The sequence below is a fragment of the Nannobrachium achirus genome, assembly GCF_963921795.1.
Source record: "Nannobrachium achirus genome assembly, chromosome: 13".
NCBI classification, from domain to species: domain Eukaryota; kingdom Metazoa; phylum Chordata; class Actinopteri; order Myctophiformes; family Myctophidae; genus Nannobrachium; species Nannobrachium achirus.
Genome location: NC_137833.1, coordinates 21,480,135 through 21,504,731, shown reverse-complemented (window position 1 = coordinate 21,504,731; position 24,597 = coordinate 21,480,135). Strand labels below are relative to the sequence as shown.

General features: G+C 43.4%; 2 protein-coding genes across 5 annotated transcripts in view; both read left to right on the top strand.

Moving 5' to 3' along the window:
- Positions 1–19,070, top strand: part of ptk7b (protein tyrosine kinase 7b) — a 123,385-nt gene extending 104,315 nt beyond the window's left edge. The window contains exons 7-20 of the mRNA XM_080740463.1: positions 1,743–2,009; positions 3,343–3,479; positions 3,896–4,031; positions 4,673–4,792; positions 5,349–5,498; positions 6,275–6,422; positions 8,276–8,403; positions 9,728–9,928; positions 10,833–10,994; positions 12,603–12,835; positions 14,509–14,589; positions 14,879–15,030; positions 15,465–15,643; positions 16,974–19,070. Of these exons, the coding sequence (XP_080596589.1) occupies positions 1,743–2,009; positions 3,343–3,479; positions 3,896–4,031; positions 4,673–4,792; positions 5,349–5,498; positions 6,275–6,422; positions 8,276–8,403; positions 9,728–9,928; positions 10,833–10,994; positions 12,603–12,835; positions 14,509–14,589; positions 14,879–15,030; positions 15,465–15,643; positions 16,974–17,134 (2,255 nt within the window). The 3' untranslated portion in view covers positions 17,135–19,070. The remainder of the gene's footprint in view (positions 1–1,742; positions 2,010–3,342; positions 3,480–3,895; positions 4,032–4,672; positions 4,793–5,348; positions 5,499–6,274; positions 6,423–8,275; positions 8,404–9,727; positions 9,929–10,832; positions 10,995–12,602; positions 12,836–14,508; positions 14,590–14,878; positions 15,031–15,464; positions 15,644–16,973) is intronic.
- Positions 19,071–22,153: 3,083 nt separating this feature from the next.
- The window catches only part of LOC308297563 (serum response factor-like), a 35,570-nt gene continuing 33,126 nt past the window's right edge, over positions 22,154–24,597 (top strand). For all 4 annotated transcript variants that reach the window (XM_080741026.1, XM_080741028.1, XM_080741025.1 and 1 more), the window contains exon 1: positions 22,154–23,072. In XM_080741026.1, coding sequence (XP_080597152.1) covers positions 22,401–23,072 — 672 coding nt within the window. In that variant the 5' untranslated portion in view covers positions 22,154–22,400. The remainder of the gene's footprint in view (positions 23,073–24,597) is intronic.

Sequence of the window (24,597 nt, the reverse complement as noted above, 5' to 3'; positions counted from 1 at the left end):
GAAACAAAACAAGCAAAACAAAACAAACCACAGTCTCACACACTCTCATTTTAGCTTAACTCTGAGTAAAGGTTCATGCAAAGGTTCATAGTCTGCATTGCTTTGGCTAGGGTATGCACGCACACACACGCAAAGTACGCATGTTATAATATGCATCATACATATGTCGTGTTGACTGTACATGATTATATGTTGATGAAACATCCAGTTAAACACATCAACAAGCAAAGTATCCACTAATCAAACATGAGTATCTACACTTGAGTGCCTTTCTTTTCACCGTTTTTCAAAGACAAACAAAAGTCCTCTGTGAACTCACGGTTCTCTCTCTCTCTCACAACTAACAACCGAGGGAGCATCTCCACAATGCATGTATGTGCATGTTTTAATATTTTGAATAAGCTTAGGATTGGAATTTCAGCTCTCGGTGTACTTCACCACCCGTGTTCCTCCAAACGGCTCGTTCGGCTGAAGCCCCCATTTCCCCAAGGCTTGGGATTAACGTGGTACAACTGTATCCTGCAGTTTTAACCCACTGAGCTGGGGGATCTCTTCAAATACCTTAATTCACTTAATCTGTTGTTAATCCCTCTGGGCATTATCAGGGGGGGAGGATTGTGTCACTGTAGAATTTAGTGCTTTTTGGGACAAGTTTAAACAGTCTAACCCCCTTCTTGCGACTCCACCTCCGCTCGTTCCCCTCCTCTCTTGCACTCCAGCCCTTTCTCTTTCTCGTTCTCTCTCTTTCATCCGCTGAAAAATGTGTGCTTTTCTGTGATTAATTGATTTGGATCTCAGACTTATAAAAAGGTCATCGACACTGACCTTGTTTCAGAGGCCCGTCGGCCAATAAAGCCTTAATGGCTTCCATTTGTGAGCCACACATACACACACAAACACGCACTGCGTGGGACAAGTTTAAACAGTCTTACTTGTACCAGTGTGACACACTGGTGCAGCGAAGTATGAATCATGCTTTATGAGCCTGTAAGGATTAGGTATATAGGTTTGATGTATGAGTCACCCCACTCAGGACTTGGCTTAATGCCCATGTCTCCCATAGCACAACTTGTATACTAAAGCTACTGCTCGTTTTGATTCATTCATTACTGTGTCCTTGGTACATATCAGTAGTCTTTGCTCTTAACGAGCCAGGACGAATGTACTCCAAGGATGCTGACGATTTGCTCATGGAATCCTAATTGGAACGCTTCATTTTCTTGGAAGGATTTTTCTTGATGATGTAAAGAGGCTAAATCGATCAGACCGCCAAATCCCCCTAAATGCCATTGTTTATCCTTCTCACTTTTTCTGCCTCTCCCACTTTCTCCCTAATCATACTTTATCTCTCTCTTATATGATTATCTCGTTCTCCCTTTCGCTTGTCCACAACCCCTTCCAATCATTCAATTCAATTCAATTCAATTCAAAGGGCTTTATTGGCATGAGAAAACATACGTTTACATTGCCAAAGCAGAAGTTTACACAATACAATACAATACGATACAATACAATCGGAACAAAATATGTACAAGTGAAAAGGGTGTTACAGTTTTCATGCATCAAGGTTACATGCAGGCAGAGCAAGGATATATACAATGGTTTTTAAGGTGGTTGCGTTCCATTTGATATCCTTCTCCCATCACAGCAGCTCACGAATCTTGCTGCTGTTTGCACATTTTCATCATTGGCCAATCTCTCTCTGTCCCTGTCTTTCTTTCCTTCTCTCTCTCCTACCACAGAGATAGACGACATGGTGCCCAAGCTGTCCAAGGTCTTCACAGGAGACACTCTGCAGCGCGTGTCGTGTCGCGCCCCGCGCGGCCAGCCCAGGCCAGAGGTGTGGTGGGAGCGGGGCGGCCAGCGCGTCCCGTCCGAGGGCAGGGTCTACCAGGACGGCCTGGACCTGGTCTTCAGCCCCACCGAGGCGGGCGATTCGGGCGTCTACACCTGTGTGGCCGAGAACAAGGCCGGACGCAGGACCCAGGAGGTGACTTTCACCATCGCCAGTGAGTGACACTCAACATGACTTGCACAAAATTAGAATTTTGACCCGATTCTATAAGTGTCTTTTGAGTCCTTCTAAGATTTTTTGAAAAACCTATGTTTCTATGTCAGCAATCTGGCTAGCCATCGTCAAAGAAAAGGTCCTTTTCACTTTACTGGAGCTCAGTTTGTCTGTTCTTGAGAGACCCCCAAAATGATATTTATTTGGCCACGGACCCCCATCTCAAAATATTTAGTTCCAGGGACCCCCCAGAAGCAAAATTTGAGTTACAGACGTTCGCTTTAAAAATACATATATTAAAAAGATTTGCACACATTTTCACGACTTTTTCAAAAATAGCAGATCTACAAGCTTGCAGCGCGGCACTCGGTGCTGCGCTGTGAGCTTGTATATCTGCTATTTTTCAACAGTTAAAGCATTCAATAATCCTAGGCCTAAATGGGTTAAAGGGTGCATGCGTGCGCATTCGACACTGTGTGTTTCATAAAAGACTTACTGTAAATGTGAAACTGAAAACTCAACACAGCTACTATTAAAATTATATATTTAATCTGCAAAAATAGTGACATTTAGAGCAACTTCTGACCTCAGACTTCCGTGGCAAAATACCCATTGTCCCCATTTAAAAACCGTGTCGCCACACATCTGTTATACATTGTAATCAGTCACTATGTATTGTGTTGACATGGGGGAAATGCAACCATATGCAAAGACACTCCAAAACAAAGACAAGGATATTTACTGTTACTTGTTTTGGGTGGTAGCTTCTCCCTGCTTAAAGCCAATGCCAAATTAAAATCTTTTTCCTCTCGTCTTAGGATGTGGAGATTGTTTGCATGCCTCCATTTCCTCCCGTATTGATTACTGTAATTGGCTTTGCATGGGAGTCAGTCAGCCATCTCTATCTCAGCTGCAGTTTCTCCGCTCCTGACTGGCACTGGGAGGAGGAAACATATTTCCTTTCCAACTGGCCGCTCTTCACTGGCTACCTGTTTTAATACAGAAGTCGTTTATTTTTTATTTTATTTTTTAAGATATGTTTTGGGGCTTTTGCCGTTATTTATAGTACAGTAAGTAGACAGGAAACGGGGAGAGAGACGGGGGAGTGACATGCAGCAAAGGTCGTCGGGATTCGAACCCGCGACACGCCATCAGGGATCAGAGCCTATGTGGATATACCTTTTGTGTCTGTCTTAATGTTTGCCATGTGTTGCATTTTTGTTTTTATGCTTTTGACTTATATTTATTCTATAAAACTCTAGTCAACACAATTGTGCAAACTCAAAGGTACGTTGTGACTAAAAGTGACTTGATGTGTTTGCTTGCGCCCACAGCGGCCCCAGTGTGGGTGATGAAGCCCATAGACAGCCATTTAGAGGAGGGTAAACCAGGCTACCTTCACTGCCATGCTCAGGCTAACCCCGAACCTGAGGTCACCTGGTTCCGTAATAACATCCAGATCACACCAGAGGTCAGCCACGCACTCACTCACACACACGCACACGCACACGCACACGCACACGCACACACACACACACACACACACACACACACACACACACACACACACACACACACACACACACACACACACACCTATAGCACCTAATTCAATTTCAATTCAAAGGAGCTTTATTGGCTTGAGAAAACATATGTTTACATTGTCAAAGCAAGTGTCAAAATATAATAAAAACAGTTGAAAAGGGGGAACATAATATACAGTTGGAGTAAACAGAGCATTGTGTAAACAGAGCTATGTTACATTTCGTCATCATATGTTGTATATACAGGGATTAAAGCTTTTTAAAACAAATAGCAGCAGCACCCACTTCAACTCTTTAAGGATCTAATTTAGCTCTGTTTCTCCCTTTCCGTTACCTCGACCAGGACTCTCGTTTTAAGCTCTTCCCCAACGGCACCCTGCGGATCAACAACGTGGAGGTGTATGATGGACAGGTGTACGCCTGTGAGACCAAAACGGAGGGTGGCCGACTGTCCGGACATGCAAGAGTTGCAGTCCTCGGTAAAGTTAATCATGAAATCAGACTGCATGTGATTTAACACCACGGCTAGGGTGGTTTTGAAAAAAACCCAAAAACAACTGGAGCACAGAAAAGTGTGTGGAGTGTTTGAATAATCCTGCATGGTAAATAATTTAACCCAGAAAGTGTATAAATTAGCACTCAGTAGTTTACTGTTTATGTATGTGTGTAACCGTCTTTCACATGTGATTTCTGTGTCTATTCCTATATTTCCCCCGAACAGAGAAGTTCTTTGTTTTGGGACACCCACTGAGGCATTACATATGAGCCATGCAGGTGGCCTTATCAGATCCTTAACTTTAACACTCTATCTCTGTGTTAAGTTCCTATCTACACTGCTCTACTGTGCAATATTCTATGATGGATGATATGCGCTGACATGACACTATTTTGTCTGGCCAATCTTCATTGTGTGCGCGTGTGTGCGCGTGATCTGCAGTCTCCCAAATGTGTCTGAGCGCGACTCCAGTGTCACTCATTTGTGTACTGGAGTCAGTGGAGTGTGAGGGGTGCACAAATAATAAAAGGGGGGCTTTGACATGTGGTAAACCCCGCCACCGCTCCCGTGTTTGCTGTGTTGTTAATTATAACGTGCGTTTTCACTTAAATGTGTGTGTTACAGAGAAGCTAAAGTTCACTCCGACCCCCCAGCCTGCACAGTGTCTGGAGCTGGATAAAGAGATCAACATCCAATGCTCAGCTACAGGCAGAGAGAAGCCTACCATCCGCTGGACCAAAGCAGGTGTGTGCACTACTGCATTTCCCCAGCTCTAATAGAGCCTCGGTGTAGCCCAACCAAGCATGCACCCTTGTCAGCCAAAAGCCTAATCTAGCTGAGAAATGCAGATTTTCAAGTGAAAATTAATCACTATTTTATACTAAGTTATATGTCTGTGTTGCATCCTGGCAAATAGCCAATCCGCAGGCTCTGCTACGTGTTGTGTGTTTGTAGATCGGCTATTTGTGCTATGTTTTAGCTTTCTCTCCTATGTCTATATTTTTCTGACTACTAAGTAGCTCTTTCAAAATTCTGCTCTCCAAAGCACTACTCACTCAGTACTCACAACGGTAAATCCTATTTGCACAAGGACACATAAAGAGACATGCTCAGAATATGTAGTAGGCTGTGAGGTGGATTTATCATCCGGGATCATGATTGCCTTCATTTGCATGGGCTGCGAGGGGCTACTACTACTTAATCCTTCCATGCAGTGTTGGACTCCCCCCTCCGCAAACCCTCTCCTGTGGCCCCTCTCTGTTTTAACACTGCGTTTGTGTCTCTCTGGTGCCCCCTGCAGACGGAGGGGAGCTGCCACCCAGGGTGGAGCAGAAGAATGGCCAGCTCCACTTCACCAAAGTCACCCGGAGTGATGCTGGCAACTACACCTGCATCGCCTCCAACAGCCTCCAGGGGGAGATACGATCCCTGGTCGCCCTCACTGTGGCAGGTAAGAAATTAGTCTAGAGCTGGTTCTCAAACCTTTTCATGTCATGGACCCTCATATTGATACTTATTAGCCCGCAGACCACCATTTAAAAAATATATGCCAGGGACCCCCATAAGAGAGGATTTTTATGGCTCTAGCAGTGATTCTCAAACCATCTCTGCCACAACCAAGGACCCCCAGTTTGACATGCATTAAGCTACGGACCCCCATTTAATGGCATTTCTATCTCTGGGACCACAATCTATATTGTAAAATCAATGTTAATTTAACTCAGAGATTGTACAAATGGAACCAAATTCCATTTGTACTCTCTCAGAGTTACATACCCATAAGGGTCCATTTGGTTCCTAACTATCATTTAGCTGGGAACCCCCTGGAACTCCCCTCAAGGACCCCTGGGAATCCCCGGATCCCACTTTGAGAACCAATGGTCTAGAAGAGTTCACTTTTTTTCTCATATGGTACATTGCTGCAACTATCAATTATTTTCATAGCGATTATTCTATTGATTACTTTTTCAATTAATCGAATAATTGATAAGCATTAATATATATATGTTTATGTTTTGTGTATATCAAATAATCAGTTAGCCACTTAAGCACTAGTTTATACTTTGTCACACAATAGTGTAGTGTGAAGAAATCTTGAGAATAGCCGACCGGTGTGTTGTGAGCTTAATGTAGATCTGCTATTTCCGCTGTTATCTTGTTACTGTGTGCCTGTGTGTAAACGGTGTGTGTGCAATCAATGCATGATACGTTTGTTTGTTTGTTTAGTGTACATCCGCTTTAAGCTGGAGCCAGAGAACACAACGGTGTACCAGGGGCACACAGCCATCCTGCACTGTCAGGCCACGGGAGACCCTGAGCCTCACATCACATGGATGGTCAAAGACAAGGTGCTGGACTCCAACAAGAATAGAAGGTAAGCTAAAATAATTTTGCATTTTGATTGATAAAATTGCTCCCCTTGTATGCTGACTGAAGCCATATCTGCAGTTTCTCACATATCAGACCTTTTATCTCCACCAGGCAGAGATATTGCATTCAAACCTGTGTGTGTGTGTGTGTGTGTGTGTGTGTGTGTGTGTGTGTGTGTGTGTGTGTGTGTGTGTGTGTGTGTGTGTGTGTGTGTGTGTGTGTGTGTGTGTGTGTGTGTGTGTGTGTGTGTGTGTGTGTGTGCGCGCGCCTGTCGCAATTAATCTTGGAGGATACTTGGTGGATCAGTGTCATATTTCTTGTTCACCAGGAGGCCAATGACCTCAATTCCTAAAATGTATTTTTTACCAGTCCATGACAATTGCCATTTTTGTGAATTAATCATCGCAGAGCAAACATCCCTGCAGACTACGGGACATGCGTCCTGCGAGACTATGCCAATCAGACATGCGTCCTGCGAGACTATGCCAATCGGGCGCAAGCTGTCCATTTGGCTCATGGGATCGGCACTACTATCCAATTATAACACTCCTGTCCTTCCAGCACATAGGATTTACCGGTACTAGTCAGTTGCAGGCCAGCATTATGCCAGGACAAGCCTAAGCTCCAGACTGAAATGCCAACTTGTCATAGTTGCATTGTAGTTGTTAATCTATGCATGTAAAACAATATTTTTACACAAATACCTTGGTCACACCATTGGTGACGTTAATAAAGATTGCTGTGTCCGTTTAGGGACAAGCCTACTGTTATCTGCCCACTGCCGTGCGTTGCCTAACATCCTCTCACATTGAAAGCATGCAAAGCTACATTTGCAAGTCTAAATGCAGAACAGCTGACACAGCTTCCCACTGCAATAGTCCATGTTGATGAAACAGTATCATGCCAACTCGGCATGATACTGTTTCATCAACATGCATGAAACTGTATGTGTCAGATATTGAGCTTTGCACGGACATGCCTAGGTGGACATTATGCTGAGGTCTGCTATTGCAGGGGTTCCCAAACGTTTTTAGCTCAAAATCCAAAAGAGATATTTTCTTCTCCCTGGGACCCAAATGTACAAAATACATTATGAATTAACCACTTCAGCCCTATTTCAGAAATAGTGAAAATCTACAATAAGTTGCATCTCGAGTCGACACGTTGAGAGCTTGTAGAAGATTTCTGACTACCTTTTGAAATATTTTTGAATGAATGTTTGAAAATCTTTTTTACTTACGACCGACAAAAACGTTGTACCATTTTTGGGTCGCACCTTGATGTTTGGGAAACATTACGTTACTGCACAATTAGGTCCATCCATATAATGTATGCTACATCTGGACTGTGAATTGCCTTCAGGCTATTACGTTGTAACATCATGTTTTTCCTAGAGGTGACAGCATGCCACACTACTTTTCAATGTGTTTACAGACAACGATTAGTCTCCATACAGCCTGTCTACTCCGGTTGCATTTTCATCACATGCGCCAGTTAGACAGAACGGTGTGCCCCAACAATTCAGACTTTTTATTTAATGACTTTTCAGTGAATTACCTCTTGTGAACACCATAGTGTTGCATGATGCGTTGGTTCAACTCCATTTGTATCTATCATTGATTGATGTAGTGGCTCAATTGCTTTACTGAGTGCAACATTGCTGTATTAGGCACCACCTAGCATACTGTACAGTAGAGTCCTCTGTGTTAATTTAAGAGAGAGTTACAAATGGATCAATTAGCAGTGAGGATTTTACTGTGTGCCACGTTGTGCATGTTGAGTGGACTGCACATCTGATCTCACAATCATAGTTTTGCTCCGGTAGCGCTCTGAACGTTTCTCCCTCTTATCTGTCAGGTTCCAGAAGATGCCCAACGGCTCCCTGGTGATAAGTGATGTCACAACAGATGACACGGGCAGGTACACGTGTGTGGTAGGAAACAGCTGCAGCATCAAAGACCGCGCGGCACAGCTCTACGTAGTGGGTACGTTTGACACATGTAGGCTACTGTAAACGCACACATGCATTGCACACACTTGCATTTACCTTTTGTCGTTGTCGGGTGGAAACTTTGTATGTCCAAAAACCGTTCGTTTAGTATTCATCATTTTAAAAAAAAATTAAATTGTGATCGAGGCTTGTAGATCTGCTATTTTCACTACAAGGATCCTCTACGTTCATATGAAATAAAACAAATACAAAAATGTGAAATATTTAAATAATGATACACCATTCACTGCATTCGGTCACATATAAAGAATATAGTATGCAAGGACACACGTGCACACACCCACCCACACACAGGCCAGTTGAAATACCTGCGTGATCTTGCTACTGTAGATTACAAACACTGTTCCCCACAGTGGGCGTAAGGCATGATCACGAGGCGGCAGATGAAGGCATTAATTAAAACCACATCCCTTTGCTAGCCCTCACTCTTGACAGGCTAATAACCATGTCTACGTTTGTGACGCCAAGGCTGTCGCTGACATGACGGGATTTGGTGGAGGTCCTTGATCTAATAACGCTTCTTCACTCTGTGCTCCCTTGTGTGCTGACTGATGCCGAAAATAACAGTCACACACACAGACACACACACACCGTTAGAAGTATCCACATTAACCAATTTACCCCTTCCCCAAAGTAGCAGAAGGTATTCCCTGTGAATAAGGTACTACTGTCTTAAGACTGAATTGAATTTGGGTGTTTTGTTGTCATAGCTCTTCGAGGTCAGCATAGCCATGATGTATGAGATAAATTCCAGGAGCTACAGTATTTTTTTAGGAATCAGACTGTCCTGACCCAAGGTAGCTGGGAGTGTTTTATTCTGTTTGATCATATGATAAAGTGACCTGCATGCATTCAATCGTTTTCAACATATACTGTACTTTAGGGCTAGCTGATTTTTACTAAATTAAAAGTCTGTCAGTGGGATATTACTCGAGATATGTTTGAGAAACGATCAGTAATGTCTAATGTGTACTGTATATGATGATCAAATGGCTAGAAGCATTCGTTCACTCAGACTAATACATTCAAAAGCTTGTATCACTTTACTGTAATGCAGCCTTTAATACTAACCCTGGTCCATAACATAAGAAAAACATTTTCATCTGTATCACAACAATATCTAAATGATATCAATATATCGCTCAGCTCTACTTTTGTGTCTAGATTGGAGCCACTTTAATTTGTTAACTTTGTAACTGGACTGTAAAACTAATTTCATATTATTCTCCAATTAACATTTGACATTTGATTCGGGTTAACTATAATGTCTTGTGTATGTTTGTCATTCATCCTAACAGAGAAACCAGCGCTGAACCATGACCCTGAGGATGAGAAGGCTCCCTACAAGATGATCCAGACCATTGGTCTGTCGGTGGGAGCAGCGGTGGCTTACATCATCATAGTGCTGGGACTCATGTTCTACTGCAAGAAGAGACGCAACGCCAAGAGACTGCAGAAGGGCCAGGATGGAGAGGAACCTGAGATGGAGTGCCTCAATGGTACATATAATAATAATACTAATGATAAACTTGATTTGTATAGCACCTTTCATACATGACATGCAGCTCAAAGTGCTTTCCAGAGCAAAGATTGTACACATAATGTATGCTTGTGTAGGGGGGAGCAGATGTAAAGCGTAACATTATGTGGGTGGCTGACTTTACCTTCAACTTTTATACTAAGGTCCTTACAAAGAGATCATTGTGGGAAATTTGAGTGCACTTGCTGCCATCTTGTGTTCATCTTGTGTAATAACATGAAACTTGAGTCAGACAGTTCATGTGAAGGGCCTTTCTTACCTAATACTTCTTTGCCAAAAAATAGCCAATCTACTATTTTTCACCGAATGTCAACCTCAGAATAGGTGCAATAGGTTAAAGTGACTAATATATAATGAAGAAATTACAAGAATAAATCATTATTATGACCTAGTAAATGCATTTACTTCCTTCCGTTTATTCCTTTGCTTAATTACCTATACGAAGCAGGCTTCACCTGGCATAGATTTTGATCCACTGCCATAGTCCCAGCTACAAGTTTTTTAACCCTGTGTGATGTGATGTACTTTTACTTTACTGAAGTATTTCTCATTTTCTATACTTTTACTCCACTACATCTCAGAGGCAAATATTGTACTTTTTTTTTTACTCAACTGCAATTATTTGAAAACTTTAGTTACTAGTTACTTTGTAGATTTAGATTACCCACTTTTTTCTTCCATTTGAAAATAGCCGGTCTACAAGCTCACAATGTGTGGCGATGTGACACATTGTGGACTTGTAGATCTGCTATTTTCAACCTACCACAGGAGTATTTCTACATTGCAGTAATGATACTTTTACTTCACTAAAAACAAATTGAGTACTTTTTCCACCACTGACCAATGTGTGTTGTGTCCACCAGGCGGCGCTGTGCAGCAGAATGGCCACACCACCGCTGAGATCCAGGAAGAGGTGGCTCTCACCAACATGGGCACCACAGCGTCCACGGAGAAGAGGCACAGCCACAGCAACACAGACAAGCTGCAGTTTCCCCGGGCCAACCTACAGACCATCACTACCCTGGGTATGAGCCATAGACCAGTGGTTCATAACCTGTGGGGGTCCCCAGATGAATAACTTAATGTGCAACATTGTTTTCTCACTCAACAGTAAACAGACCAGCATAAAGTTTAAGCGTATAGAGGATATCTGCACGTTTCTAAAGGGACAATTTAAGGACTTTTTGATACCTCAAATTAATAATAACGACAAATTAAACATTGGCCAAATTGTCAAATTTTAGAGGCAGAAATTGTGAAAATAGCCGATCTACATGCTCACAACGCCTCGCAACAGAACTGTCCGTGTTATACAAAATGCAACGCCTCAACTCTTAGTGCTCCTCTGGGTGGGAGGTGCCCAGTTAAAATATGATTATTTTGGGGGTCCCCAGTTAACTCACTTACTGCCAATTTAAAATGCCCCTCGAGTGGCACTAGTGCCAGAAGCCTCCATAGACTCCCATGTAATCTAAGATCATGCACGCCCATGCACAGATCATGCACCATGTTTGTGCAGGCTGTTCACAGCTTTCAAACAAAAAAAAAAGATTGGAATCAGCCATAATGTTTTCTTCAGATGTAAACAAAAATGGCTGCCATGTTTGAAAGATGGGGTTGTATGGGGGGTGGAACATGCAAAATCGCGATTGAAATCATGTTTACTAGATTTAATTGGGTCCAAAAAAAAAAAAAAAAAAATTCTAAGTAAAAGTCGCCCAAAGTCGCTTGGCAGGGAACTCCATAGTGAGAAAGTTGCTCTAAAAGTCGCCTGGCACTGTATGAGTTAAAATTAAATTGAAATTAAAAATTTTGAGCATGCTAGAGCCCTAAAATCTTCTCTTATGGGGTCCCTTGAATATCTTTTCAAATGGGGGTCCTTGGGCTAATAGGTGTCAATTTAGGGGTCCTTGACATGAAAAGGTTTGAGAACCAGTGAGCTAAGCTATGATGATTAAGACTAGTAAATATATGGATAATTTTGTCAACAAATAAAAAGTAACTAGACTAAAATGTTAGGGAGGGACTAGTGGAGAAGAGATCCAGTAGAACAAGTCATTTGTGTTGCGCTCTGAAAATAGACGATCTACATTAAAGCTCACAACGTGTCGCGCTGCGATGCGTTGTGAGCTTGTAGATCGGCTATTTTCAGCATGCAACCAAGTGTAAAATAGGCATCACAACACCATTAAGGCCCACCCTGATGGCTCTTCAAGGCTCGACTAAAACTAGACTAAAGGTTTAAAAAAAATCAGATGACTAAAATATGACTAAAACTAAATGCAATTTCATTCAAAAGACTATGACTAAAACTAAATAACTCTGAATGGTTAGAATGATGTGTCAGAGTTAAGCTCACCCTGCAGCGAGAAACACCTGTTCTATGACCAGAATCGCTACAGGTTCATGTCCAAAACAAACCCAATAAAATACAAAAGATCCACTCCAGTCAACCAAGGCCTGAACTACTTCACTTAAAATGACATTAGTATCATTGTCAAATCAAATCTTTGATTCATAATTGTTATTTTTTTATGGTAATTATTATATATATTTTTGTCTTCCAAATGTGTAATTTCTGGTAGCAGACCATTCATTTGCTTTGTGTTCTGGGTGTTCATGTACTATAACAGGTAAAGGGGAGTTTGGTGAGGTTCTGCTGGCCAAAGCCAAGGGCATCGACGAGAGCGAGGAGGAGACGGTGGTGCTGGTGAAGAGCCTCCAGACCAGAGACGAGCAGCTCCAGTCAGATTTCCGCCGCGAGGCGGATATGTTTGCCAAGCTCAGCCATGCCAACATCGTCCGTCTGCTGGGCCTTTGTAGGGAGGCGGAACCCCACTACATGATCTTGGAGTATTATGACCTGGTAATTACGCGTACACACGCACACGCACACACACACTCTCTCTCACACAGAAAAGAGGATTGCAGTAGATATCTTAACAGGTCCATCCACGGGTTACAGTCCATGTTTTATTATGGTCTATTAGGTCTGGGTCGGTTCCCACTCTAATTATTAGGTGTAATAACGGAGTAGATCCGAGAAGACCCGTGGGCTAGTGATGTGCGGGGCGTCCCGCGGTCCCCCGCAGTCAGCCCGCAGGCCGGGTTGAGCTGGGCCAAGAAATGTACACTTTATTGGCGGGGCGGGTTGAGGCGGTCTCGTTCAAATACTATAGGTCTATAATGCGCATCAAGTGTCCTTCCCTATGCTTGTCAGCCAAACGGGTCTGTGTCATGTAATTCTAATTAAGTCCATTACTTCCTGTAAGTAGACTTGAAAATAAAACCAGTTGCCTAATCATATTACGGGAGTATACCGATCTTATTTTGAAATCCACCGCTTGAGAGGAAGTGTTCTGCTTGTTAGTTATTGGCTACTTCACTTGCCACAGCCTATCTGCAGCTCAATGTAAACAGAACTCACGTGTGGACCAGTGTGGATTGTACAAGCTTTTGACTAAACTAAAGTTCATATTATGATATGAAAACAATGCTCCTTTGACTTAAACAACGTACACCCTTTGAAAGTTTGATAAACTTTGCACCTCCGCAGCAGATTAGGTAAGGAGCTGGTTAATTACCTTCTGCTGGTTGGATGCTGTCGTGCTGTGGTGAGAGCATAGATTGTAGAAAATAATATTTTCTCAACATATTATGTTGAGAGGCGTAGAGCTGTTGCTTTGGTGTCTCGGCGCGGTGCGCCAGTGACTATAGGCTTGTGACTCGATCCTCATCTCTCTGTGATACAGTAGTTGTGTTCCGTGTGTATAGTCATACAGGAGTGTTATCAATTAATATAAACATGCATGTCGTCACTCGTCATGCCGTCATGTAGCTAATTAACGGTTCATTGCTTTTAAATGTTCGAACGATATTTTTGTATGGCTCTGTTGCACTGCAATGTTAGGCTATGTGCTCTAAATCAGTGCTGAAAGTTTCTCCGTTCTGTTTTTGCACAGTTGAAATTGGCTGCCTTAAAAATCCACATTCAAAGACGTATTTGACATGTATTTAATGACGGCGGGCCGGGCTGAGCTGGGCGGTGAACATTGATGCGTTGTTGCGGGGTGGGCTGAACTGGGTTAGATAATTAAAATTGCGGGGGCCCGCGGTCCATAAAAAGCCCTAACCCGCGCATCACTACCGTGGGCACTGTTGATCGAGGGACAAACACATGAAGTGTAAACTTGCGTGATGATTAAGCTGACCTAGGATCAGATTTTACCTGTGCGAAATAGATTGTGGTTGAGCTACGTGCCAGCGAGTTGCGTCTTAGCAAAGGAAAGGTGAGGGTAAAGATGGATCAGTTGTTTGCACTTGTCCCGCTCAGTTCTGTAATATCTTAGATCCAGTCGGATCTCGGAATTAATTTCATTTCACGGCTCCATTAGGGTTCGGGTCCATCATTATGTACACATGAAGACCAATCATTCGTCTGGTTATTCTGATCTATGCACCTTAACATTGGGTGAGCTCTACCATACACACACTAACAAGAGTAACACCTTCCATTCTTTTCTTTCTTTCTGATTTTAGGGTGACTTGAAGCAGTTCCTTAGGATCTCCAAAAACAAAGATGAGAAGATCAAGTCTCAGCCTCTCAGCACAAAGACCAAAGTGAGTGTTACTGGTATATATGATTATTTAGTGGCTCCCAGCTCTAATCCTCAGCATCCCTGTGCTGTTGGTTTTATATCCTACCCAGGCTTAACACAGAATTACAGAGACACCAGATGAAAGCAAATTATATCCCAGTAGGGTGCAAAATCAGTAGTACCTCAGGGGTCCCGGGAATCAGGAGTTGGGAACTGCTGACGCAACTGCTGAGAACCATGCACATTGACCCTGTACTGTCTACCATGTTGTGCAGCTTTCTCAGCCGATTAACATTCGATTCTCCCCTCAGGTTTCCATCTGTGCCCAGGTGGCTCATGGGATGGAGCACCTGTCCAATCACCGCTTCGTGCACAAAGACCTGGCTGCCCGGAACTGCCTGATCAGTGGTCAACGTCACGTCAAAGTGTCTGCACTCAGCCTCAGCAAGGATGTGTACAACAGGTGATTTTTTTATTTGAACATGACTTTTGCACTGATGGCAGCCAATGTGATAATATATCACAGTGGTTTTCAACCTTTTTCACATCAAGGTCCATTATGTATACAGCATTTGTGCCACGGACCACCATTTGATGAGATCTCAGACCCAAAACTTGATATTTTGCCAAGGCCTGAGGGCAAGTAGAACATGACCTGTACTTGCCCGATGGGCAAGTGCCTCTGAGACCTTAGTGTCAACCCCTGTTCTGTAATTGTGTAGACTTCTTGTAAATTACATAATAAGATGTTTAACAATGATTTAACTCTTGAGAGTGTAAAATGAAACCAAATGGACCATTTGGTTTCATTTTACGCTCTCAACGCTCGATTGCTGGTAAAAGCGTGCGATCGGCTTACTTTGCCTCTCCCATCTCTTTGTCTCCATCTGCATGAAGTGAGTACTACCACTACAGACAAGCATGGATTCCCCTGCGCTGGCTCCCAGCTGAGTCTGTCTTTGAGGACGACTTCTCCACCAAGTCAGATGTGTGGGCCTTTGGAGTGCTCATGTGGGAGGTGTTCAGCCTTGGGGAACAGCCTCACACCAAACTCACTGATGACGAGGTGCTGGAAGGTCAGTATAAGGTCCACACCAATGATTCGCCATGCAACAAGCTTAAAAGACCCACACAGTTCTTTGTCTGGTTAATGTTTTTTTTTACCAAGCTTACCAATGAAAATCCTAGTACTTCCTCCCTCCATAGCATTAAAATAGTTTTACATCTAAAATCCGGTTTTCATACTAGACGAGGAGTGATGTGACTGAAGGTATCCATTTATTATTATTTATCACACCGAACACTAATCAGAGTCTACCTAGTCTAAGAGGAAGGCTAAGTAGCTTGGCTAGCAATTTGCCCAGGAAGTTCACAGATGTAGTAAATCTAGCTTTAAGAAATTATATATTTCTATCGAATATCTTGGATACACTGAGATTGAACTAAAAGTTATGTTTTGTTTCTCTTTGTCCCTGCGACATGCTAGCGTCTTGTCCAGGGGCTGTACTTGTACATCACGTTTACAGCATGCGTATGCCTCTTTGTAATTTCTCAAACGGAACAAAACAGAGAAGCACTGTTTTTCTTTTTACAATGGGTTCCCAGATTGGCCTCTCTGTAATGGACAGTTGCTATTAATGTGTGAGCATTGTTGTTGGTGTCATGTACTGTTTATTATTTGCTGCTGGATCATGTAACTTGGCTTAATTCTTTAGTCTACTGCATGCCATTGCTTCTCTGTAATGGACAATCGGGATATAGTAACCTATTAATACAGTATATGAGCCCTTTTCTTTCTGTAGCACTTTGTTTGTGACGGGCTTGTAGATAGGATATTTTCGGCAAAGAGAAAAAAAAGAGCTGACCAATTACTACCCAGGTCAACTAAGTTTACCAAGCATAAAGGGTTTAAGTGGATAAATTGCTGACACTTATGGGGTTGAGGCTGAGCCAGCCTCGAACACCACGGGCCGGGCCGATTTTGCAATGGCGTTTTGCGCAAGTGCAGGGCTATGTCCAGCCTGATCTACACCTACAAACCTGATCCTACTAATATGCTCGTCAGATGCTCGCCAGTCCACATACCTGATTCATCATTCTCCCTGATTATCATCTTTCCCCAACACTTTTATTCAGCAATTCAAGGCATACCAGGGGCGAGACATAACTGGCATCAGGCCTTATCATTTCTATGAAAATTGTGATCTATGTATGCAATTCAAACATTCTTAATTAATCAGGTATGTTCAGTCACATTTTAGTGACTTTGGAGAAAATGTTAATACAAAATCTAGCTAGCAGATGAAATCTGTCTGTTATGTAAAATACATGGCTAATAGCATGTATTGGCGGTGGTATGGTCCGGTCCTTGAATGTAACTCTGTGTCTCGGCTGGTTCTTCTCCAGGCCTGCAGGCGTCGAAGCTGAAGCTACCCGTTCCAGATGGGTGCCCTTCCAAGGTCTACAAGCTCATGGTTCGCTGCTGGGCATCCAGCCCCAAAGAGCGCCCCTCCTTCAGCGAGATTGTCCACGCTCTGGGAGAGCTGCCTTCCGACAGCAAGGTCTGAGGGGACCGGAGGCCCCCGCGTCAGAGGGGACTTTACTGTCAACCCTCCAAACAAAGACAGAAATGCTGGATTTAATAGTCTTATACATTTCAGGGAGGAGGGTTGAGGAGCAACAAAAACAAAACTTTTCTATCTATTTCAACAGAAAAACTAAGTGTGTATGTGTGGATAAGAGAAGACTTTTTTGCTATACCAATGGAAAATGCACTGTTTGTTGGTGTGAATGGCCTCTTGTAAGCAGTGCCAGGAGTTTACACTTGCCTTAACTGCAGCATGGAAGACTATCCCTTGCAGCCCTTTTATTGTGGTTCCACTTTGACCCTGTATGCCTGTAGACCACCCAAATCCCCTTTCTCAGGGCCTGTCTGTCTCAGTGACACTATTCATTGGAGACCAAGAACCACAGTGCCCTACCCTTACCCACCTACCCTACCCACCTACCTGGACCTGTTTCCACTACCTGCAGGGGACGTCGGATGAGGCACTCGGATGAATAGCCATTATGGTTTCAAAGATTGTGAAGACCTGTTGAATCCTAGAATCATTTGTTCTGTAGCCTCCTTGGTGCATTTCTATGATGAAAAGAAAAAGATTGATGAAAAGTGGCATTTCTTGTGACTTCAGTTAAAAAGAAGAAGCTTTGCGCCTGGGCATGAAGTGAGACTGTTTCGATTGTTCTGCCTGAACACAATGTTCCCCCACTGCCACCTCCACATCAATGCAATCCTGGAGGAGACTCTAAGCTACTCTGTCCAGTAGGGGGTGCTGTACTGCATACTGGACCTGCACCTCACCTCTTCTGTACACTCCCAACTTGAATTCCCAGCCTCCAGTATGTGAGTGTTTCCTGCCACTGTGCTATTCCTATGATGCAGTATATAACAAGCAAATATCAGGGTACTGTGTAAGCACACATGGATGAATGGGTGGGGGTTTGCATGAAGGTTCAATCATTGTCTGTTACACTTGCATTTAATGACTTGGATAACGCGACATGTATCAATTTCTTCTCTGTATCACTTCATGAACAAAAAAACAAAAAAGCAACAATGATCAAGTTCATAGCCAAGGAATATATCGGTGTCTGTGCCAGTGTGGGTATATTATTTTTTTATGAGTGTCCTCTGTTCTCATACATTTTTGAGGTTCTTAATGGTCACTATCTATCTATCTTAGGGCAGGAAGACCAACATGAACATGTTCAGTTCATTCACCATGTTGTCACTGTTACAGGTTCAAGTCCGTGAACCCACGGCATCATATATTTTCTTCCTGAGGTCCAATCAATACTACGGTATCCGGTCCAGTTATTTTGTGCAATGTTACAAAGCGGATCATCCCACCGGGCGATGTGTACATAATGTAGAAGCCGTGCACTAACTTCACTTAAAAAAAAGAAAAGAAAAAAGAAATATCCCTCTTTCTCTATCATGTTGTGTAGAAGGACGTGCAGGTGCCTGTTTATGTATCATGAAGGTCCTGTCTTTTTTTGTTCTTGTTATTTTTTTTACGGAGTGTTTATAATAGAAAGGTACTCTTTCTGATCACATAAAGTAGTTACACTACACTATACAGTATATCCAGTGTCATGACTCATCTCAGTTCATGTTCAGTACGGCTACCCGCTGAATATATTAACACTAAATACAAATGAGGTTCAGAATAAAAGTGTGACAAACTAGTCACTTGTACGTGTTTTAAGTGCCTGGCAAATGAAGGATTATCGTAACTGTTTCCCTCTTCGTCGTCTTTTTTTTTTTTACAATATCTAATCAATTGCGATGGCCTTTTTTTGGTTTATAAACTTGTTTTTATACTTATTGTTTTTAGTGTACAATATTTTGTTTTCTATGAATGCTAGGCACTCACACCTAGTCCTCTTTTTTTTATCCGCTTCAGCAAATGTTCACAGTAATCACAATTATATACATGCTGCTGTCAATAAACGTTCAGTGTTTGTAACAAGTGTGTAACGTGTTTCATTCATGGCAGTCAATCAAAACAACTAGTCATGCGATACACCAAATCATTGATACCATCATGCTATAAACAGGGCTGTTAGCGATACCACGATCCCCCCCTCCCCTTAGTGATTTATTGATTCTAGTTAGAACTCATTATTGAAGGGGTCAGAAAGGGATGTTTGGACCTTTGGGTGAATTTCTCTCTTACCTCACATTGTACTGACACCTATGCAATCAATGTATCTAAAACTAAATACCAGCCATACTTGTACAGTGATGTTACTAGGTTTTCAATGTAATGGTAATGGGTCCCGGGACGCACAGGTGGTCATTCAAATGGGTCCCAGAAAAGTTTTATGAGTCCTCAATACAATGTTTTCGAGCGCTGTGAGCTTGTAGATCGGCTATTTACAAAATGTTTGCCTATTTCTTATATTTATTTTACAATTTGGCTAATGTTTGAACTTAGAACTACTAAAACATGTGCCCCTAATGACGTCGGACGTCGGTGGAAAATGGCGTCGGACGTCGGTGGAATCAAAACATTGACGTTTCTATCGCCTGTTTAAGACTTTCTACGTGGATTTTATTTGTGTTAACGTAGGGTAAAGTAGGATGCTTTCACCCATGAACAATGGTGGTGTCTGTGGAATTTTAAAATGTTTTTCTTTTACCACGACCCGGTAAATTATTTTAACATGGACTCCAATGGAGGCGCATCCCCGGGACCCCAGGACCATGACATGAATGAGTCCCTGGGCGACTTGAATGAGTTTTTGATGCGTACGTAATGACATCACTGCTTGTATAGGTAAATGTGAGAGCTTTCTTGGGGGGTTTCACGGTAGTGCTCTGGTGATCCACTAGAAGGCGCCACTCATCTAATTTAGGACATTTGACTGACCAAGAACAGTTTACCAAATGTTATCTACTAGTAATAGTAACTACTATGCAATGATGTGTTGAGTATACCTTGTCATATTTTATGGTTGTTCAAGATGTCTCCTATATTCCCCTGATAATTTCACTAATTGCCATGGAAATGTAACATCTGAAACAATCTGTCTGTGGCTGTCACAGTTTACCCTAAATCACTGATTCCCCTCTCAGTTCTGAGGGGAGCCAGGGTGCAGACTGCAGAGAAGGGTTTCATTCTATCCATCTAATCTCATGATTAACAACAGGTCTGATAGAATTGAAAGTGAGCAGAGACATTGTTTGAAGGCTTTGTGAAACTCCAGCTATGAAAAAGCCTGCAACGTGGCTGGTCACAGGTGTTTCTATGTCTTATGTTTGCTATATGCTTACAGTTAGCTGAGAAATTGTGTGCTTCTGCTGCAGCCAACAAGCAAGCAAGGTCTAACAGAGTTCATTGTTTCACCCATGGTAATATAGGCTAACTTAAGGCCCTGTCTACACCGTTTATGATGCAAATACAATGCAAATGTCCAATATGCTTTGAGTGTTGGTTAGATGAAGCAAATTAGGGGTGCTATCAGTAAATAAAGATAGATAAAATATGCCTATTGATGAATTGAAGGTTCAAAAACATCAGTCTGAATATATATTGTTTTGTTCATTTGTGCCCTGAGCTGTTGTTGACCCATGGAAATGAATGTTAACCTTTCTTACAGATGATTGAGTTTGAGTCTGACTCTGGTTAGAAGCCTCATGGACTGGTTATATAATAATAAAGAGGGTTTACCGAGTTATAATATGTGAACCAGGCAAGTTTGTCCGAAAATTTTACACCAACGTGCTTTTACTTTAGACCTTCTGGCAGTCTTGCTCTTGCTAAATGTCTACGTCAAAGAATAGCAACAAGTGAATGAGTGGTGGTGTAGTTTAGTTATTTAGTTGTAACCATAGTTGTAACTACAAGTGTGTGAGTTGAGTATGTGTGGCTTTCAAAGAAGAGATACTTGTTGTGTTTGCCTGGAGAGACATATAATGCAGACATTGGCCGTTTGATTCACAGTATGAGGTGGTGTAAATGGGATAGTAGGTAGGTCTGGTCTACTATCAAACACATTACATGTTCTGTTATTTTGGTATCTCGTTGCCTGTCCACACGGTGACGTTGCGGGTAGCGCAACCATTTTGGTATTTATTCTAATGATTACGCCACATTGGCCAATGGCAGCGCTGCTCAGACGGTCGTCGACCAATCCCCAGGCGACGCTGTGACTCACCAAATAAGGAGAGACAACACCATATAAGGAAACATTGTATCTCTTTATAAGGAGGAAAGTAGTTCCTCGAGTGTGATATCACTCCACTTTTATAACATGTTTTAAGTTGTAATAGCCGTGTGTCTCCGTGAACCGTTGTAAGGAACTAGGGAAGCCGCTAAGACTTGAAACGAGATTAAAGTGGCAGCCAGGGCTTCTAAAGGACGACGAGCGACGACATTTTGTCGTTGACCACGCGGTTAGCCCTGAAACATGACGGTCGTATCTCACAACCGTCATGGATCGACCTCAACCTGCTGTTAAGAAGGTTAGCCTATGTGACACGTACGTCTACAAAAACATTCGGATTTAAAAAATAAAGTGCTTACTGAAGGCTCGCGGGTGTCACAATATGTTACGCTCAAGCAGAATTACCCGTATCTTCCATATTCTTTAATAAAAAGCTTTTTAATCCGATCGGTCGCCATTTTCAAAAAAGGTTTTAATGTATCAGTGTGCAATACACCTCCCAACCGATGGGGTCGCGTATTTGAAAATCCGAGAAAATGGCCCCCAATCGGATTAAAATGCTTTTTATCAAACTACAATACGGAAGAAACTGGCAGTTCTGCCTAAACGTACCATATTGTGTCATCCGTGAGCCTTCAGCAAGCACTTTATTTTTGAAATATGGACGTTTGTATAGAGGTACGTGGCAAATTGGCTAAACTGCTCATCGCTAGGTTGAGGTCTATCCGTGTATCATGTTTCAGGGCTAGCGGACTACATTATACGGCGGACCGACACGGAAGGGCGTCCTTCGCGTTTTCCTTTTTGAGAAAGTGCTGCGAGTTTTGGAAATAGAGGAGGAGGTAACGCTGTACGGAGCCATGGTGAAGGGTCTCAGGGGGTAGCATCACTTTTCAAAGTTTACACTTGCCACTAGTTTATATCCCCGAGACACTCGAAATCAACAACGACCGCCGTCGGGGTTCTCGGTTGTGTTTACATTTCCTGTGTTGTTGGGGTTGTTGTATTGTATGTGCTTTGCAGTCATTTACGAGACGCACCACTCCTCCTCCTCCCGGCTCTTGGCTGGTTGTTTAGAAACGCGGTCCCGTTAAAAAAAGGATGTTACCGAGCCAGTCTGGATCGGCACAACAACCAGGAAACAACGGGTCAATCTCAGGCAGGGCCGGCAGCACAGGACACGGTTCTTCGGGACTCGGCGGCGCCAGCGGGATTCGTCCCCTTCTGGTCAGAGCAGGACAGGCTTTGCTGAGCGGCGGCACCGCTGGACGACAGAGCACCGTCGGGATGTTGGGGGGCAACAACAACGGTCCTGGGGGTCCCAGACCCGGGGGGAGACCACCGGGGAACAACGGGACGCCGGGGCTGACGACTCTGCAGCCCGCCGGCCAGGGGGGAATCATGGCCGGGCTGAACACGGGGATCGTGGGCATGCACCACGGAGGGGTCAGGTTCGAGCCGGACAGGGAGAGCGCGCCCCTGTGCAGCGGGTCAGAGAACGAGTCGGACTCGCTGGACGATGACGACCCCTTGGGTTCAATCGGGGACAGCAGGAGAGGGGTGAAGCGGGAGAGAGGGGAGATGGAGGCGGCCGTGACGGGCCAGGAGGTGGGGGTCCCGCCCGGGGCTTACGGCATGGTCCCCGGGGGCGTCGCGGGGGCCAAGCCGGGCAAGAAGACACGCGGGCGCGTGAAGATAAAGATGGAGTTTATTGACAACAAGTTGAGGCGGTACACGACCTTCAGCAAGAGGAAAACCGGTATAATGAAGAAGGTGAGTTGTCCTGTGTCAGTGAGACGGTTGGTTTCATTGCTCACCTCGTTCTCCTGTCACTGCACTCGTTTGAATTATAATAACGTTCAAGTGCTGCTATCTGAACGTTCATCATTACACATCTTCTTTCTCACGTTGCATTGTATTCACGGCAGGCAGGCAGGCAAGCATTCATTCTTTCATGCACTTTCTTTATGAATTGAGTACAAAAGACCCCAATGCAAACAAGCCATTGTGCTTTCTTGGGTTTCCTATTAGTAGACTTTGTCTGAACTACGGTATATACTGTAGCCTACTGTAACTGTGCTTTTCCTATGCGAACTTAGAGTATTCAATCAATCAATCAGGAACATCTCACTCACTAGCCTGCACAAAACTCACCGGTGGTGGCGTTACAATACAGTTATAAAGAGCACACAGTCACACACTTTCTAATGTTGATTAGACTTACTGGTGTCTTACAGTAAAGACACTTGAACAAAGCTTTGGATTTCTTTGCAATTTATTAAATTCTGCTCCGACACTCGGGCTGAGTGTCATGACTGGGCTCTAAATAGATATTAAGTCTTTCTGAATTCTGGCCATGAAAAAAACACACACACACACACACACACACACACACACACACACACACACACACAGGACCCCAATGTAAACAAACAACTGTGCTTTCTTGGGTTTAAATCCTATTAGTAGACCTTGTATTTGAACTGTACTGTCCTGTGCTTGTCCTATGCGAACTGATAATAATGTATTCAATCAATCACACACACACACACACACACACACACACACACACACACACACACACACACACACACACACACACACATGCCCACAACCATGTGTAGGACTAGGAACTGTTGGGGAGTACCTATCACCAGCATCCTTTACAGTGCACCACAGTGAACAGGGTGAGGTGTGAGGGGTTGGGGTGTCTTGCTTGCAGGCGACAGCCATGTGGTGGCGAACAACAGCCTGGCCCTGTTGGTGCCAACAGCTGACTCAACCCCAGGGACATGGATCAGAGGACAGTCAAAGGGCACTCAAACAGAACGGGGGGCTGCGCATGAATGCAATGCTGCACATTATGGTACCAACCAACCAATGTCTTGTTACAGCTCTTCTTGCCAGAGGTGAATTGCAGTCAGCCTTGCACACCACTACTGATAAAATGTGTAGGTGGGGCAGGCATGCCAGCGGTATCTACAGCGATAAAGCTGATATAGGCCTCTATATGCTCTGCTCCGAAGGAGCGAATACAGGCAATGCTGGTGCCATGCTATACCAGTACCACATCTACAATCAAAGTGTATCTTATTACAAAGTTATTGTCATGTAACATGCTAAGTCAATTCCGTTGGCTGACGGCTCTCGCACTACAGAGCAACAGCTGAGCTACTTCAATCACTGCAGACATTATGTTATCTTTACCACAAAACATTTACACTGTGCTTTATTGTAGTGTCAGAATTTTCATTCCCCTATTTTTATTTTACTTGGAAGCAGCTGCTGTTTTCCACTT